The 19,270-nt window shown below is 32.7% G+C and overlaps 1 protein-coding gene across 1 annotated transcript; it reads right to left on the reverse strand.

Annotated features, from left to right (window-relative positions):
- Window positions 1-12,249: 12,249 nt before the first annotated feature.
- LOC141529440 (ATP-dependent DNA helicase pif1-like) lies at window positions 12,250-14,978 on the reverse strand. The gene is made up of 5 exons (XM_074245958.1): window positions 14,707-14,978; window positions 14,131-14,609; window positions 13,432-13,931; window positions 12,628-13,328; window positions 12,250-12,355 (listed from the first exon to the last, which is right to left on the reverse strand). The coding sequence occupies exons 1-5, from the start codon at window positions 14,976-14,978 to the stop codon at window positions 12,250-12,252; spliced, it is 2,058 nt and encodes a 685-aa protein (XP_074102059.1).
- Between the last annotated feature and the right edge of the window lie 4,292 nt (window positions 14,979-19,270).

Consider the following 19,270-nt stretch of genomic DNA (forward strand, 5'->3'; position numbering starts at 1 on the left):
CGAGCACCACCGCACCAAGTAACCCCCGCACAGATCACGCCCAAGATCAACCAGATATTTGATGATCACAAGCCACATAAAGACATCGAACACATTCTGAAAAATATATATTATTTAAAAATTATGTAAAAATTTGTTTTCTCAAACAAAATAGTCAACCAAATAGTAGAAATTAGTATTAATATTTTAAAAACGGTACTTACGTCCGCGGGACAGCACAAAAAGGAACTACGGCTACACATTTTTTTTTGAGAAAGGAAAAATCTAATTCATATATACGCGAACGAACAGAGAGAGAGAGAAAGCAGTGTGACAATCTTCACAAAAGCACTTAGAAAAGTAATAACGCACTTGAACAACTAAAGAAGCTAGGCGATACGAAAAAATCCCCACAACGTAGAAAATACATCCCCATCCAAATAGGATGCGCAAACATAACTGAAAATTGTACCGATAACCCGAAACAAAGAGTAAAACCACGCGCAGATATTACCCTCTCTTCTACGTCCAAACATTTGAATCCTTGCCCCCCACTTTCCCCCAAATGAATCATTTTTCTGAGAAAATAAATTTTCAAGAAAAATAAAAGTATATAATTACACATATATATTAAATAAATTTTTTTACAAAATTATATAGATTAAACAAAAATAATTTAAAGATGGAATATTAAAAGCAATGCCCTAAAACTTTAAGAGAAATATAACAAGAAACTACAGGCATAATTAAAACATACAATTATAAAATTTTTCTTTCCTATTTCTCAAACAAATAAATTATTTTTTCTCTCCCAAAGGAAAATACGACCCCTAAAGAAAATATATAGATACAGTAAATTAAATTTTTTAGTTAACAAAGTAATAAATACTGTCGCACATATATAAAAACGGAATATATCTCTCACCCTTTCTTTCAAAATATTTTCTTTCCTCTTTCTCTCTATACACACACACATATATTTAAAAGACTCAATAATGTTAATAAAGACTTAATAATTCATTTAAAAAGAAATTTTTCATTTTTTTTTCTCTCAAAAAAAAAAAATTACAAAAGAGAAATAAGAAAATAAAATAATATAAATACGATAATTCAGAGTTTATGAGTTCCAGTAGAAGGAATAAATTAGAAGATATAAATCATCTAAAAATCACTAAAAATATATGAAAGTACGACGAGAAACAAATTTTTTTCAGAAAAATAATGACATACTTTTCTTACAGGAAATTTATAAAAAAAAAAAAAAAATAAAATAAATAAATAAACATTTAAGCCTTATAGAGATAGCAAGGGATTACCGATTCAAGTAACAACAATTAAATGTACAAATTAAGTAAAAAATCATCGATTTTATTTTTCAAAAGTACGTAAATTTTTTTTTAGCCAAGAAAAATGCTACTAATAATAATTAAAAGAAAAAAAAAAAATTATAAATAATAACATAATACATAATAAATTGGAAAATAAAAATTTTTTCAAACGACAGCTGAGTAAATACCAACTTAAAAGATAACAAAGATAACGCAAATGTACACGTATTTTCTTCCAAAAATAAGAAGATTATTTTCGTTAGGACTTTAAAGAACTTTAAAAGACGCACGTAAACTCAAACGTAATACTACAATCGATTATATAAGTAAAAACAAATAAAAGAATATCCTCATTAAAGTTCCAGAAAAACTTAAAAATAATACGAGTAAGTACAAACACTTAGGTACAGTTCGAAATGACAAAACATGTTGTAAAAAAAAAAAAAAAAAAAAAATAATAATAATTTTTAAATAGACAAAGATTTAGTTGCAAAGTACATCGTAAGCAAATCGATGTCAAAAAAATAAATGCAAAGTAATACGATAACTACATTACTATTTACAGGTAATGTAACAAACGGGACATTTGTCTAGAGGGAGGGACGTGTTACGTCCCCACCTGCATTAGCAGATGTCTCTGATAGCAAATACGCGCGCTAATTTAAACTCTAACAGTTGTACAATAATTTCATAAACATTCTGTTGCGTCCGAAGAATCTTTTGATATTTTTATTTAATTATATTGTTTTTCTCTCTTCAGAAAGTAGTTATTTTCTAGTTTAAACTTTCGGCGACCATAAAATCTAATCTTCATTCTTTAAAAAAAAAAAAAAAAAAAAAAATAATATATTGTGAAGAAAGCTAATTTTTTTTTATATTTTTTTTTTATTATTTAATTATAATTTAAGTCAAATATTGTATTATGTTTCACTATTAATAATACCAAAGTTAATTAAATTAAGATAACTCGTTAAATTCGCGTACATTATTTTTAGTTCCTGTCCCACCGCGAGAGCGCACCAAAAGTATTTATTTGTTCGCTTGACGACTCTTATTTCGTCCTTTTATAAGCGCGACGGAGAACGGCACGAGAATTCCGTTAACGGATTATACCTGTGAGTGTTGAGTCGCTGGATTCGAAGCTCAATCAAGCTTTCTTTGCTTTGGTCCGCTGGGATAATTGCAAGGTAAGTTTGATTAAATTAACCGATTAATTTTGGTTATTGTATAACGCTGGTTATACATTAATCAGGATTAACCGTCCCGCAGTACAGGGGCCTTCAGTTCGTGTACTGTGAACCAATTCGAGTAGGTGGTGCGAGAAGGATCCTATCCGCTCGTACCCGGGTAAAAAAAATTAGGAATCCTGGGGGACGACTAGTCACCAGGATACAGGGTGCTAGCTTTGAAATTTATTAGCTCGTGTTTGGCAAAAAGAAACTATCGTACCGACCACGATTAACCGCTTATCTAGATTACCGACCGTATATATATATTTAAGTTCGTTTTAAATTTTGATTTAAAGTCATTGTTAATTAGAATAATTATTTTATTATAATATCTATATTAAAATATTTATTAAAGTTAAAATTCAACTTTGTTTAATTATTTGAAATGTTTATAAATTTTTTTTTTATTTCCCATAATAAATAAAAAAAGAATTTGTTAATAACAAGGCAGTTAATTAATTAATTACTAGTATTACGATAATTAGTTTATTATTATTATTAATAAAAATATTCTTCATAAAAATCGACCCTGATATCCGACGAGCTTACGAGTTGAAGAATAACCCGTTACAAATTGGCGCTCGAACAGGGACCTGATATTTTGACTAGACTAGACGAGACTTAGTAAAAATGTTAAACCGAACACCACCGGCTAAAACCTCCTACGTCTGGACGCTGCGTCGCGAACAAGTAATCGAAGAAATGGATAAATGGGGTATCCAATATGATAAAAATGCGACCCTTGCTGAATTAAGACCCATCCTTCGGGATTTCTTAAAGGAAAAGAAGCTATCAAATAAAAGTAGAGCTGCTAGTTACGAAAATATTCTCCGCGATCTAGATGAACTTGAAATAAAAAATGATTTAGAAATGGGAGCGGAATCATTATCGACCGGAGAAGCAGAAAAAGAAATTCGGGATAAAATAGAACAACGTAAGAGGGAATGGCAACAGCAACGCGAAGAGCGGGAAAAACAATTAAGACAAGAAATGGAAAATAGGTTGCTCAAAGAATGGGAATATGAGCAAAGAATAATAGAAGACCGGGACCAGAGACAACGTAATGAATTCGCAAATCAAGTAAGGCAAAGCCTAACTCAACAATTAGTAAATCCTAGTCCAACATTAGAAAATCGTTTACCAGAAACAGCGGCACGGGATCTAGTTAGAAAATGGAATATTATGTTTGGGGGCGGAAATAATGTATTAGATTTTTTGGAAAGAATCGAAGAACTTGTCGTTAGCTATGGTTACGACAAGAATCGATTACTAGAATGTGTACCATTAATTTTAAAAGATAAAGCGTTATTATGGTATAGAAATAATAAAAGGAATTGGCAAACATGGGATGAGTTCACGGAAGATTTAAAAATATTCTATACACCCCCGGGAGCAGAAATAGAGCTAGAAGAACAAATCCGCCATCGCATTCAGGGAAGTAATGAGATCGCGAAAGAGTATATTATACAATTACAAACATTGATGAGACGATTCGGGAAAATGAGTCCAACAGCACAACTAGCTAGACTGTATCAAAATTTACGTCCAGAATACCGAAAATATATTAAACGCGCAGAATTTACCTCTGTTACGGAGTTAATCAAATTAACCGGAGAATATGAACAGATATTGGCCCAAGAGAAATCATATAAACCTTCTACCGTCAAATCAGTCAAAACCACCCCCATAATTATAAATGAATACAACTGGAAAGAATACTGTTGGAGATGTCGTCAACGGGGGCACAGGCGTAATCAATGCCGAAATAAACCGGTAAAATTCTGTTCAAGATGTGGAACTATGGATATCTTTTCACGTGATTGTCCTTGTCCTTATCCGGGAAACCAGGAAGGGGTCGACCCGAGGTCCGCGAGCCGACCCATGAACGATCTAGGGACCACCAACCAACAAGATTTGAGAACGGAGCCGGACAATTCTGTACAAAGTCAATAAACAATAGTGATAACCGCCCATATACAGAGATACAGATAAAATCACTTACTGTACATGCGTTAATGGATACTGGAGCTACCGCGTCAATAATATCGTTAAAATTATGGAATTATTTACAACAAAAACACTGGTATAAAAATTATGATTCAAATACAACGTCCGGGTCAACGTTAGATAATAGTCCAATTCATACAGTAGGAACCGTTATATTAACCGTAGAACACAATCAAAAACAACATGATTTGTCCTTTCATGTTCTAACTACCTGTTCAAACGATATGCTGTTAGGCATGGATAGCTTAACAAAACTCGGTTATAAAATCATTAATCAAAGTAATCCCTTTACGATTGAGGAATACAATGACCTAACTTTAAATGACGCGCGTAAGGAAATTGATCAACTTATTAAAGAAAACATCCAATTAAGTGGAATAGCTACCTGTGCTGTTCATAAAATTAAACTTAAACCAAATATCGAACCCATCAAAGCTCGTTATTATCCTCGTAATCCGGCTATGCAAGAAATTATCAATAATGAAGTGGACCAAATGTTAAAAGATGGCATCATTGAACCATCTAATAGTCCATGGAGTTCCCCGATCGTTGTAGTCCGGAAAAAAAATAACAAACTTCGATTTTGCGTAGATCTCCGTAATGTAAATGATGTAACCGAAAAAGATGCATTTCCCTTACCGTTCATAAATGCATCTCTAGATAAACTTAAAACTGCCAAAGTAATTTCTACAATAGATCTCAAAAGTGGATATTGGCAGATTCCACTAGACGAAGCTAGTAAACCGATAACCGCGTTCACAATTCCGGGTCGTGGGTTATATCAGTTCTGTGTGATGCCGTTTGGCCATCACTCCGCTCCGGCAACTTTTCAACGAGCAATGTCCGAAATTATTGGCGTAGATTTAGAACCATATGTAGTAGTTTATCTTGATGACATAATTATTGTCAGTGAAACTCTTGAGCATCATATGGAACTCCTGCGCGAAATTTTTACTCGATTGAAAATTGCAAACCTGAAGATTAATCCAGAGAAAAGCCGTTTCCTGGAAAATCAAACCGTATACCTAGGCCACGTAGTCAATGGAGAAGGAATAAGTACCGATCCAGAGAAAGTACGGGCAATTCAAGAAATCCAACCACCGAAAACCGTAAAAGAACTGCGTCAATTTTTAGGGATGATCTCCTGGTACCGCCGTTTTATCCCAAATTGCGCAGATCTGACTAAACCGTTGACTTCCCTGCTTCAGAAACGGAAACACTGGAGATGGGAAGAACCTGAGCAAACCACCTTTGAAACCCTGAAAGAAAAGTTACAAACCGCTCCGATTTTAGTACCACCAGATTTTACGAAACAATTCACGATACAAACTGATGCAAGTAATACGGGACTAGGAGTTGTACTAACGCAAGTACAAAAGGATAAAGAATGTGTTATCGCCTATGCCAGTAGAACCTTGAACAAAGCAGAACAAAATTATTCTGTCACCGAAAAAGAATGTCTAGCCGTAGTATGGGGAATTGAAAAAATGAGACCATATATCGAAGGATATAAATTTATGGTTATAACTGATCATCAATCTCTTAAATGGTTAAGATCAATCGAAAGCCCTACAGGTAGAGTGGCTCGATGGAGTCTCTACCTGCAGCAGTTTGATTTTAAAATTATTTACCGAAAAGGAAAATGGAATAAAGTAGCCGACGCACTATCTAGAAATGAGGAAACCAGTAATACCAGTAACATTGAAGAAACAGTAGATTCTAGTATATTAATTGCTAATGTAGAAATTGATGATTGGTATGACAAAGTTAAAGCGGGAGTAGAAACACAACCTCAGAATTATCCAGAATTCTGTATTATGAATAATAATCTTTATCGACATGCATATCATAGTCTAAATTATTCTGATCGTGGGGATACCTGGAAATTATATATTGGGAAATCAAATCGATTAAAAGTTTTACAAGAAAATCACGATGAACCAACGGCTGGTCATTTAGGAATCGCTAAAACAATCGCGAGAATTTCTCAATCATACTATTGGCCAAAAATGCGTGCAGAGATAACCGACTATGTCAGAAAATGCGAAAAATGTCAAGAATATAAACCTCCCCAAAAACCTACCGCAGGAACAATGGGAACTATACAAGCTACACAACCATGGGAAGTAGTTTCAGTGGATATCATCGGGCCTAAACCACGATCGTCCAATGGAATGTCCTACGCAATAGTAATGCAGGATAAATTCACAAAATGGATAGAGGTCCAACCTCTACGGCAACAAACAGCAACTGCCGTTACCAGAGCATTTAAAGAAAAGGTTTTATTAAGATTTGGCCGCGTTGAAAAAGTAATGACGGATAATGGTACACCCTTTATAAGTAAGGAATTTACTAACTTGTTAAATGAATACAATATTAAGCATATAAGAACACCACCATATTCGGCCCAATGTAATCCTGTTGAACGTACAAATCGCATATTAGGAACTATGATAGCCCAATTCGTGGAAAAGACCCAAAAAGCCTGGGACAAACTAATACCTGAACTAACCTTTGCATATAATACTGCACGACACGAGTCTACAGAATTTACACCAGCATATTTAAACTATGGAAGAGAAATTAAACCCCCAGTATCCATCTATTCTCAAAAACACAAAATAGACAAAGAGTATAGTATTTCAGAAGCGGCAAAGACACTAAGCGAGACAATGGAATTAGTACAAGTTAATTTAGCTAAAGCCTATGATAAGCAAAGTAAATATTACAATAAACGTCACGAAAATTGGACGCCACAAGTAGGAGATCAAGTATGTAAAAAAGAACATTACCTTTCCTCCGCAATAGATAATTTTTCAAGTAAATTAGCTAACAAATATACTTCTGGTCACACGGTTACTAAAATTATTGGACCGGCCATCGTCGAAATTACCAAAGACGGAAAAACTCAGACTGTTCATATCAAAGATTTAAAACCTTTCTATACACCATAACTAACTAATCTTAGAATTAAAACTTTATCTAGTAATTAATGACTTATCTGCCTTGTTCTCATAATCATTTAAGATATAAAACTTGTAAACATCAATTTTTTTTTATTTTTATTTATAACCGAATCTAGAGTCAAGATGTCCAGGGAAAACACGATAAATTTACTTACTGAAATCGAATTATTACAAAGAGCTTTGCTAAACTGTAAAAACCTACCACATCCGGAACATTTTTCAATCAGTATGCTGGCCTGTCATCACACTCCAAAGCAAATACATAAAACTCGGCTCAAAATCGAACGAGAAGTTAAATTATTTGGTGCAGCTAGTCCGGGGCAATGTTGCGAATTTGGATATAAAACCATCCCCGACTTTGTAAAGGCAAACTATAAAATGCGAGTACCCGCAAGAACTCAAGTAGAAACCTATGATCCACTAAAACCTGGTTTTGATCGTCCTGACAAGTCATCAAACACACAGTCTTCAGTCAAACCGTCATCCTTAAAGCAGTCATCCGTCAAAGAATCTTCAGTCAAACCGTCATCCGTAAAACAGTATTCCGGCACACCGTCATCCGTTAATCAGTATTCCGTCAAGCCGTCATCCGTTAAACAACCTTTGATTAAAACGTCATCAGTCACTCAGTCAGTAGTAAATCAGTCAATAGTTAAACAGTCTTCGAGTAAGCAGTCAGGAAATCAAACCATAAAAGAGAATACGTCACCTAACCCTCAACCAAAATCCATCTCTAACAATCATCAACAACAACAAACTAAACCACCAAGCCCCGTACCAGAGCTCCAAGCAAATTGGATCGCTTATGATTCAATCCCCGATCCAGAAGACGGTCCACCTATCTCCGCTGCTGAAGCCTCACTCTTCGAACCACCCAGAAAAATTAAAACAGCGATGGAACAGCTCTCGGAAGTTATTCGTCCTATGTCTGCATTAGAGGACCGATCTTTAAGACCCCATCAACGACGCCGAGCTTTTCATGCGTACGACAAAAACCAGCAGGTGTTTAAAATTATTCAAACCCGAAGCGGAACCATCAAAAAGCCTACTGGAAAATATGTAAAAGATTTTCTGTATAAATTTGAGACCAACAATCCCCCAACCCCGGATCAACTAGACGAAAAGTGATAAACCAAGTTCATCACTTTTCTATCCAGGAAAGGAGAATGTGAAGAAAGCTAATTTTTTTTTATATTTTTTTTTATTATTTAATTATAATTGAAATCAAATATTGTATTATGTTTCACTATTAATAATACCAAAGTTAATTAAATTAAGATAACTCGTTAAATTCGCGTACATTATTTTTAGTTCCTGTCCCACCGCGAGAGCGCACCAAAAATATTTATTTGTTCGCTTGACGACTCTTATTTCGTCCTTTTATAAGCGCGACGGAGAACGGCACGAGAATTCCGTTAACGGATTATACCTGTGAGTGTTGAGTCGCTGGATTCGAAGCTCAATCAAGCTTTCTTTGCTTTGGTCCGCTGGGATAATTGCAAGGTAAGTTTGATTAAATTAACCGATTAATTTTGGTTATTGTATAACGCTGGTTATACATTAATCAGGATTAACCGTCCCGCAGTACAGGGGCCTTCAGTTCGTGTATTGTGAACCAATTCGAGTAGGTGGTGCGAGAAGGATCCTATCCGCTCGTACCCGGGTAAAAAAAATTAGGAATCCTGGGGGACGACTAGTCACCAGGATACAGGGTGCTAGCTTTGAAATTTATTAGCTCGTGTTTGGCAAAAAGAAACTATCGTACCGACCACGATTAACCGCTTATCTAGATTACCGACCGTATATATATATTTAAGTTCGTTTTAAATTTTGATTTAAAGTCATTGTTAATTAGAATAATTATTTTATTATAATATCTATATTAAAATATTTATTAAAGTTAAAATTCAACTTTGTTTAATTATTTGAAATGTTTATAAATTTTTTTTTTATTTCCCATAATAAATAAAAAAAGAATTTGTTAATAACAAGGCAGTTAATTAATTAATTACTAGTATTACGATAATTAGTTTATTATTATTATTAATAAAAATATTCTTCATAAAAATCGACCCTGATATCCGACGAGCTTACGAGTTGAAGAATAACCCGTTACAATATATATATCTAAAACAAACAGCTAATGCATCTTCAATGACCTTCGTCTAAGACCCTTTTAAAACTTTTACAGGGGTCATAAAAGGGCTCTGATTAAAAGGACAGGGTACTTCCCCGAAGAAAAGAAAATCGAAAAAATATCTTATCCAAATGTGCATTTAAGATAGCATTAACAAATATGATAAACTAAGACCATTTTTTTTATTTTTTTTTTTTAGACAAATAATTTTAGGCTTATCTGAAATATAAAAATAAAACTTTATTTCTACAATAAATTTTAATTTTTAAAACTATTCTTTCAAATTAACTAAAATAATTTAAAAAAAAAAAAAAAACGAAGAATTTACAATAAAACATTGTTTCCAAAATTATTTAAAAAATGATGTCTATAACAATATCTAAAGCTTCACATTCGTTAAAAAACGATATCTATTTGTGGAATAAAATGAGGGAATCATCTAAAACCAAATTTTTAATTAATTATGTAAGCTTTACTATTAAGATAAAACTAATTTTAAATTTAAGTTATAATTTTAAGAGTATTCTTAACTAAATAGAATAAAATAACATGTACATGCCGGGAAGTGTGTGGGTGCGCACACACAAAGGCCTGCATCAGGGCGTGTCCTGTTCGCTTTTCCTAAGGGGATGGGTCTAGAGTCCGGAAAATGTATCCTCATTGGAGGGAAGTCCTATCGGGACTTATACAATTAGGGTATGACCACCAAACTATATAAGGAGACGTTTTTCACAAAAACGGCCACTACGGCTATCACGTCTACGATTTCTACTACTAGTTTTTAGAGAGTCCGCTAAACGGATCAACGTCTAGCAATTTTTTGAGTTCTCGGTGAACGGTCCAATCACTACAAAAAAAAATTTTCGAGTTCGGCTATTATAAAAATTTTTGTTTTCAAGTGGTTCAAAATTTTGTTTAAACTGTTCTTCCTAAATTTTTCAAAAGGTGGTCATTCCGTTATATATTCTGAAAAAATAAGGGACTGTACTAATTATAAATTGTTTACTGTTCAATTGGATTAGTTTAAAATTTTGTCTTTTGAAAAGAATAAGTATTGTTCAATTAGATTAGTTTAAAATTTTGTCTTTACGTACTTTAAATGTAATAATTGGTCACTCCGTTTATCTTTTGAAAAGAATAAGTATTGTTCAATTAGATTAATTTAAAATTTTGTCTTTATGTATTTTAAATGTAATCAGCCCGTGTTGAATATATTTTGCAATCGAAAATTCTAGTCGTATCTATCAACTTAACCTTTCTAGACAAAGTTAAAATTAAGATCCCGGTCTATAGGCCGAAAGGCTTGGGCCGAAAATAAATAAATTAATTAGGTCCCAAGTTGGACGTAACAATTCATTTTTTTATAAATATAATGTTAAATGATAAGTAAAGAATTCCAAATGTTAAACATTAAATACTAAATATAGAAATAGAAAATGATAAGAAAAGTGAAACTCAGCCAACACCTGAGTAAACAAAATATTTTTAAGTTTACATTAACATTTTCTCACGAAGAATGTTAATGGTAAATGATTCATTTTGTAAGACAACTAGCGTGGAGTACATAAGTATATTCGAGAACGTTCGAGGAATGTTCTAAATAAATAATGATAACGAACGCCTGTGTGTCCTGGACTCCGGAGTTGAGTCAGCGCGGATCATCCGAGTCGGACTCGGAAATGCCACGCATATCAACTCAGGAGAATAGGACATTCGGGGCCTGATACGCAGCCCTACTCCCCTCAGGGCGCGGCCCTTCAACGGGGATATAAGCAGGGTGCACGGGTAGTTCGAGGCTTGTCTTTTGCTACGGCTTCTTAATCTTAAAGTCTCACACTTAAGGCTCTTCATAATTTATACTTGTCGTGAGACTATTAATTACGGTTACGAAACACTATTACGTACTTCACGGCAGTTGTCAAATCATATTCATTAAACGTGTATTTTAAACAGTTAAATAAAGTTATTTATTAATTAAATTCACCGAAGCTAGTTATTTCGGAGTTAATTCGAGAACCTTCTACTTACGACTCTGGAGGTCGTAATATCTTTATCTCCAGCTCTAGTTGTTCTACCGTCTACCTACAAACCTGTGAGGAAACCGGGACGTAACATGTATATCCATATACGCAGTCGTTAAACCTGCCGTTTGAATTAAACGGCAGTTTTGAGGTGTTTGACGACCGAAAATGGTCGTCAAACCCCCCGCAATCATATATATATATATATATATATATACATATATATATATATATATATATATATATATATATATATATATATATATATATATATATATATATATATATATATATATATATATATACATATATATATATATATATATATATATATATATATATATATATATATATATATATATATATATACTAGCTGATACCCGCCCGCTTCGCTGGGCATACAATAAAATTTTATGGTGTAACCTAGACGAAAAATATAAACAAAATGATTAATTTCAAAAAGATAATGAATATAAATTTTGAATTAGAGAAAAGTGATTGTTTGTGATGACCGGTGTTAGCAAGTATTAAATATATGAGAAAAGTATTTTATTATTAATAATCAATCAATCAATCAATGGGTCAGTTAGTCATTAAATCTGTCATTACATAGATTTCCGCATCACCCATGAGGTACTGTGTAGTAAGATGCGTTCCCATTATTTTACATGGCGGGTCCCCAGTAGGCCTAAACCATATAAAAATTACCAACATGAAAATAAATATATATTATATTTTTTTTTTAATTTTTTAAACCCATTGAGTTATATTTTTTAGTAAATTTCACTTTGATGTTCTTTATTTTTTATGTATGGCAATTTTTATAAATATCAACGAAATTTTTATTATTTATCAAATTAATTTATTTCTTTCAATTATTACATTTAAGAACATATTATTATCATATGATTACTTATAATAATTGTTAAAAATATATAAAATCTAAAATAATGTACTTACATGTTTAAAACTTCTTTATATACAACATTCTTCGTTCGCTTCTCTGGTTGAATAATGATGAGATTTTCAGAGGAACTTACTCTTGAACATGCTACATAAAATTGACCATGGGAAAAACAGTCACTTTGTAAATCTACACCAGCTAATTTTAAACTCTGCCCTTGAGCTTTATTAATAGTCATCGCGAAGCAAACTCTAACTGGAAACTGCAAACGCTTAAATTTAAAATGATAATCTGATGGAATCAAAGGTATTCTTGGAATGAATACATTTTCTCCCTCATACTTTCCTGTAAAAATGATCGCTTCAATTAAATTTTTCCGCAGAGTTTTTACCTGTAGTCTGGTGCCATTACACAATTTGGGAGGATTAAAGTTACGCAACAACATTATCGGTGTACCAATCTTTAGATGAAGAATATGAGGTGGTATGCCTGGCGGGTTAAGTGTATGCAGAAACTCAACAGGATAATGAACAGTTTCCTCTACTTCTATGACTGTATCCACAGACTCATACTTCATATGTTCAGTTGTTTGTTGTTCTATCAGTAAGGTATTAATCCTATCAGCTGATTCATTTATTGGAGTCAGAATAGCTCTTTCTTTTAACCATGATAAACTATCTAATGCACCACGTTGAATATTCGGGTATATTCTATCAATCAAAGTAATCAACTCTCCCACAGTTTCACAAAGGTGGAACTGGAATGGTTATTTTTCTTTCTTCTTCTGGGAGATTTTCGTTATCTATGTCAATTAATAATTCTGAAAACTCTTTCGCTGTCAAGTCATTTTGAAGACATACCCTCATATTAACTTTCAACGATAGGATTTTTATATTAGGCCATAAAATTGAAGATTTTAGGCAGGCTTTAATTTCATCTGCACGTGTCCCTCGTGGTACAACAGGTAAAGTTTGTCTGAAGTCACCAGCTAAAAGAATAGTCAACCCACCCATAAGTCGATTATTCTCTCTAATGTCTTGAAGTGTCTGATTAAGAGCCTCAACACCTTTCTTGTGGGCCATAGTACACTCATCCCACACTATAATTTTTGTTTCTCTGAGTACATGCGCCATGTCACTTTGCTTTGAGATATTACAAATGGGATTATCGGAATGATTCAAGTTGAGAGGTAGTTTAAAAGCTGAGTGCGCCGTCTTGCCTCCATCAATTAACGTAGGTGCAATCCCTGACAAAGCAACAGCAACAGCAATATTTTTTCTACTCCTAATTTTAGCAAGCAGAAGATTGATCAAGAAAGTTTTCCCAGTTCCACCAGGAGCATCAAGAAAAAACAACTTCCCTGAATTAGAATCAATACTGTTCAAGACTTCATCATAAACTTGTTTCTGATCGTCATTTAATTTCGAAACCCCTACAGAAACTGCTTCGATCAACTGAGAAACGTCATATGCCAATTCATTTATATACTGACGGTTGTTAATGAACGTTGCTTTGCTGTCTTAATGGTTCTGGAAGCCCAAATTCTAACAATGACTTACCTGACATTGATGTAACAATATCTTCAAGAAGGATAAGACACTGGTTGTAAACGATATCAACGATCAGTTCAACATCTCTACTCTCTCTTTCCATTTGTCTTTTGATATCTTCTGCCAAACTTTCCCGGTACTTTGTCCATAATTTTATCGGATCTCCCACTTGACAAAAAACCAACATAATCGCGAATAACTCTCTAATTTTATAAGGAGAATCAAAAATAGAAGCTTCCTCTAAAGTACGATCCCAGTTAATATCGTCTTCCAATAATTCAAGTGCTCTGCAAGTTGCTTGAAAAGTCGGATGCTCTACCCCTTCTACAGTTTTTAAATCATTGAATGAAGTAGGACCACGAATCTCATGTAAGAGAAGGCGTAAATAGTAGCATTCAGCATTACCGGGATGGACAGTATACACTCTACCCAACACATGATCTTTTTTAATTTCTGGAAAACCTGTCACGACGTTTCCTCTTTTCCTCCTAATAAATTCATTGTTTCTCCAAACGTAATAACCTGGAACTTCACTATACAAAAGAGTTCGCGCAAAACCATCTACTTTACAGAGATCGAAAAAACCTATAAGCGGCCTTGAAATCCAAAATATATTTATTATTTTTATGAAGCGACTTCTGTAGTTGGCTAACTAATTCGGGTTTAACACCAGGAGTAATTCCACAACGGATTTCACTCTCACGTTTATCATCCCCAAGAAAGTACAACTGAAGAAAAGAAGGATGCTGATGAGGTTCAGCCATAAGGCTACCTATTCTGTGGTACACTTGGCCCTGAATTTTAAATGTTGGCATATAATTACCCTCCTTCACTTCTTTTGCTCCAAATGACGTCATCTGAAAACATCCGTTATACTTTCGAATCGTGGAAAGGAAATGTTCTGAAAGCGGTTACAATTTTATCATTTCGATAATCGATGTTCGTTTTGTAGTGAAAGCCAGACAAAGTCTTAGATTGCCAAGGTGCTAGTTTAATTTGTAACCTTTTTTGGTTGTATTTAACTACAGCTGCATGATTAACATGTTGGTTTTGAGAAACGTACCTTTTTACAGCTTCTCTATTTACTTCAGAATGACTTTTAGTATATTTCGCAGCAGCTACTCTATTTACTTCAGGATGAAATTTATTATATTTTGAAGCAGCTTGTCTCAATTGTTTATTCCTAATTGCATTTGTAAATCGTTTCCTCCTTTTTTTCCTCTATTTGGTTGAAGGGGTATTACATTATCACTAATAGATTCACTTGAACCTGATAAATTAATTTTAGATATTGATTGAGGCTGTAAAACTTCCACTGACACATTTTCTTTAGGCTGAGACACTGAAAATGATACATTTTTATCATTTTGTTGCACATTATCATCACTATTTAAATTCAAATTTGATAAATTAATGTTAGAAACTAATTGAGGCTGTGAAACTGCCACTGACACATTTTCGTTAGTCTGAGACACTAAGAATGAAACATTTTCTTTACTTTTTTGCACATTATTATCACTACTTACATGAACATTACCACCATGTATTGACTCGACAAAATCAATCAAAGCATCGAAATGACCGTTATTAAAATTTCCCGTAAATCGTAGTCTTTTTATACCCTGTGTCGCTTCTCCAACGGAAGCCATGAGGCAGCCACCTTGATACACTTGAAATTGATAAGGAAATAATTCTGCAGAAGCCATAATTTCGCAAATGGACCCATACGTGTTATGCTTAGACATTTCAATACAGTAAATACCTTGAGTATCATAAGGGGTGCCAGATGGCATTTGTGTGACGCATTGAAATCTTGTCCAATTTTTTGATACATGTTTAACAATTTCTTTTCGAATTTCGTCAGCCTTCGATACGTTGCCGTATATCAGTAGGGACAGAGTAGAGAATAAACACGCTCCATCGCCTATAATCTCGACAATTCGGAAAGGGATATAATGCCCACCTATTAAAATATATTCTACGTTCATAATAAAAATTTTTTAAATATTATAAATAAAAATTTTCAATAGAATTGAATCTTATCCTGAATTTAAAAAATATAAATATTTTAATCAAAATAAAAAAATATCGTTAATAAAATATTAATATCAATTTAAAAAAAGCATTAACAAATTAATGGAAATTAAAATTGTCATAAAAACTCACCAACACAACGGGAGTAAATTTAAATTATAAAAAATTAGAGCAATATCAACAAAACTCACCAATAACACAATTGAATTAAATTAAATTATTTATAATTATAACTTATGTATTTTTAGATAATTAATTAAAATTTTATATATTTTTTTGTCTATGAAATAATTTTTTTGACAGCTCTGAATTTGTTTATAAATTACATGAATAAATATGTTATTATTCTTTTGTCTAAGCGCCAACTTCAATAACGTTATGAAGATTGGTAATCTTATTATTACTTATTAATACCTATTAATCCTATTATTTCTTATCTTAGCGCCATTTTTTTATCAAATATGAATTTTAGTGATCAAGATTATAAAATTAATCACATATTAATTGGAAATATAAACAACAATGTTATTATATTAATTTTACTGAAAATTAACATCGATAAGTTAATGAATAAATTTATTTGTGCTTATAAATAGAAAAATGAAAATTTTTAATCTTTATTATTAAGAAATTCATCACAAATTAAGTGGTATTAAGAAATATATTTATTATTAATCATTTTATTAATAATTATCTTAAATCTTCCTTTTTTTATAATAATTTAACGATATTGTTGTGAAATTTTAGAGAAGATACATCAAACACAATTTACCATTTTAATTTTAATCATTAAAATCAGTATAATCATTTAACAATATCAACATTAATATTTATGTTATATTTATCTGTTTTATGATATAATGGACTTCATCCTTCATGATCATTCCAATACATATTAACTATTTCAGTTATTAATGATTTAGCTATTCTTTCTTAAAAAAAGTATGATTATGAATTCCTACTGTCCCAACAATCAATCAATAAAAATCGATGTATTTGCCTAACATTGTATAGAATAATACTGTTGAATAAAAATTGTATAGAATATTTGTATTTAGTAACTTTCTACTTTTATTCTAATCATTCCTCTGAATTTAGTTTACAACCGAATTTGTTATTACAATTTATTCATTTTAACAGTTGTTATAGCAACGGTAACCATTGCAACTGTAACCATGGCAACTGTAACCATGGCAATAGTAACCATGGCAACTTTATCCATTGCAACGGTAACCATGACAACGGTAACCATGGCAACGGTATCCATTTCAACTGTAACCATGGCAACGGTATCCATGACAACGGTAACCATGGCAACGGTTGATTAGCGTGGGTAGTTGCGCTGGGGGAGGGGGGGTGAGTTCTATAATTGATGGGCGCCACTTGATGGGATTCTTAGATTGGCGAATCAAAATGACATTTTCTAAAAAAAAAAAAGAGAGAGAGAGATAGGGAAGGGGGAAGAAGTCACGGGAGGGGAGGGGAAGAATGAGAGGGAGGGGAGGGAGTAGCATACGTGATGGTAGACGAAAAATTCATTATAGCTAGGAATTGCGTAAAATCCGTTCTTAGTGAGCGTCTACATCACGAATGGAGTAAGTATGCTAAATTTCAAGTCAATTGGGCGAATAGTTTCGGAGATCTCGTGATGAGTGAGTGAGTGGTATTTCGCTTATATATATATATATATATATATATATATATATATATATATATATATATATATATATATATATATATATATATATATACTTCTCACAAAAATTAAGGGAGCAGAAAAAAATCCAAATTTTTGGGGGATTTTCAACAGGCTGTAACTTATACAAAAATGGTCGTACAGCAAAAAAAAAAGCAAATTGTAGCTCTAAGTGTTTTGTTTTTGGATCTGAGTTTGTAAATTTTTTTGAAAATATTTTTCGAGTAATCATAAGAAAACCACCGAAAAAAATTTTCGAAATTTTTTTGGTTTTTTTTTAATCTACGGACGTGGAAAAAATTTTTCGACTCAACCTCCATATGGACCGGATCGCTTGTTTATTCAGATTTAATTTCGTTTTTTTAAAATCTCGATACGAGCATTTCTCGCTGAGATATCGATGTTTGAATGGAAAAAGATCATTTTGTCTTTGATTACCAATATCTCAGCAACCAATGATTGTACAGAAATTTTGAGGTTGGTTTTAAAAACTTGAATAAATTCTCTACAAGGATTGGCAATTGAATTTTGAAAAAAAAATTTTTTTTCAATCATTACATGAATTTGAAAAAGCATCCAAAAAAGGGCTTTTTGTCGTTTTTTGGAAAATCAAGCGCCCAATCAAAAATATTGCGGAAACCACTGACGTTAAGTGTGCCTCTTACTGTTCAATATACCCACAAAAACCCTACAAAGTTTCAATTCAATCCAGCCAACCGTTTTTTTTCCCACTTGATCGAATTTTTGAAAAAATTAAAGGAGCAATAATTTCGCTCTGAAAATGTCATAATTTTTATCAAAAATGAAAAAAAATTTTTTTTTCCATTTTTCTCTCAATTTTGTATTAGTGACTTGAAAAATTTAAGGAAAAAAAAAAAATCGAAAATTTTTGAAAAAAAAAAAAAAATTTTTTTTTATTTCTTTTCAATTGGCCCAAATCAAAAAAAATGTAGCGACTCACTTTCTCACCGATTTTACTCTTCCGCACTTTAAGTTTCCTAGCCACAAATTAATTGAATGAATTAAAAGTTGATACCCCCAAGGCAAGTCGAATATTCGTTCTACGAATATTGGGACAATAATTTTTTCGTGCAAATTCTAACAGTGTCTAAAAAAAAACAGTTTTTCTTAAAACTAACCTGCTTTCTTGGTAATCGAGCCAATCAACAGTTTTTCTCAAAACTACCGTATTTTTTAATTTTTAGAAAAGCAAATTAACTGAGTTTTTGCAAACTTTAGTTTTCTTTTTATTTTTTTTCATAATGCCTAGGCGGCATTTATCTGCGCCACAAGTCGCTCAGATAGTGACTCTAGTGGAAGAAGGGTACAATTACCGACAAGTCGGGGATCGTATGGACGTTAGTTCATCTGTCGTATCTCGCGCATACAATCGGTATTTGGAAACCGGTGGTTATCAAC

The sequence above is a fragment of the Cotesia typhae genome, unplaced genomic scaffold (genome assembly GCF_013202065.1).
Source record: "Cotesia typhae breed Kobodo isofemale line unplaced genomic scaffold, CoteBio_Ctyphae contig_48, whole genome shotgun sequence".
In the NCBI taxonomy this organism is placed as follows: domain Eukaryota; kingdom Metazoa; phylum Arthropoda; class Insecta; order Hymenoptera; family Braconidae; genus Cotesia; species Cotesia typhae.

What these genes read in the sequence shown, in the direction of transcription:
- LOC141529440 (XM_074245958.1), bottom strand. Translation starts at nt 14,978, where the DNA reads ATGACGTCATTTGGAGCAAAAGAAGTGAAGGAGGGTAATTATATGCCA. An exon ending in CGTTGAAAGTTAATATGAGG is followed by an intron (nt 13,329 to 13,431) that starts GTATGTCTTCAA and finishes TAACCATTCCAG; the next exon opens with TTCCACCTTTGTGAAACTGT. An exon ending in TATAAAGAAGTTTTAAACAT is followed by an intron (nt 12,356 to 12,627) that starts GTAAGTACATTA and finishes TATATGGTTTAG; the next exon opens with GCCTACTGGGGACCCGCCAT.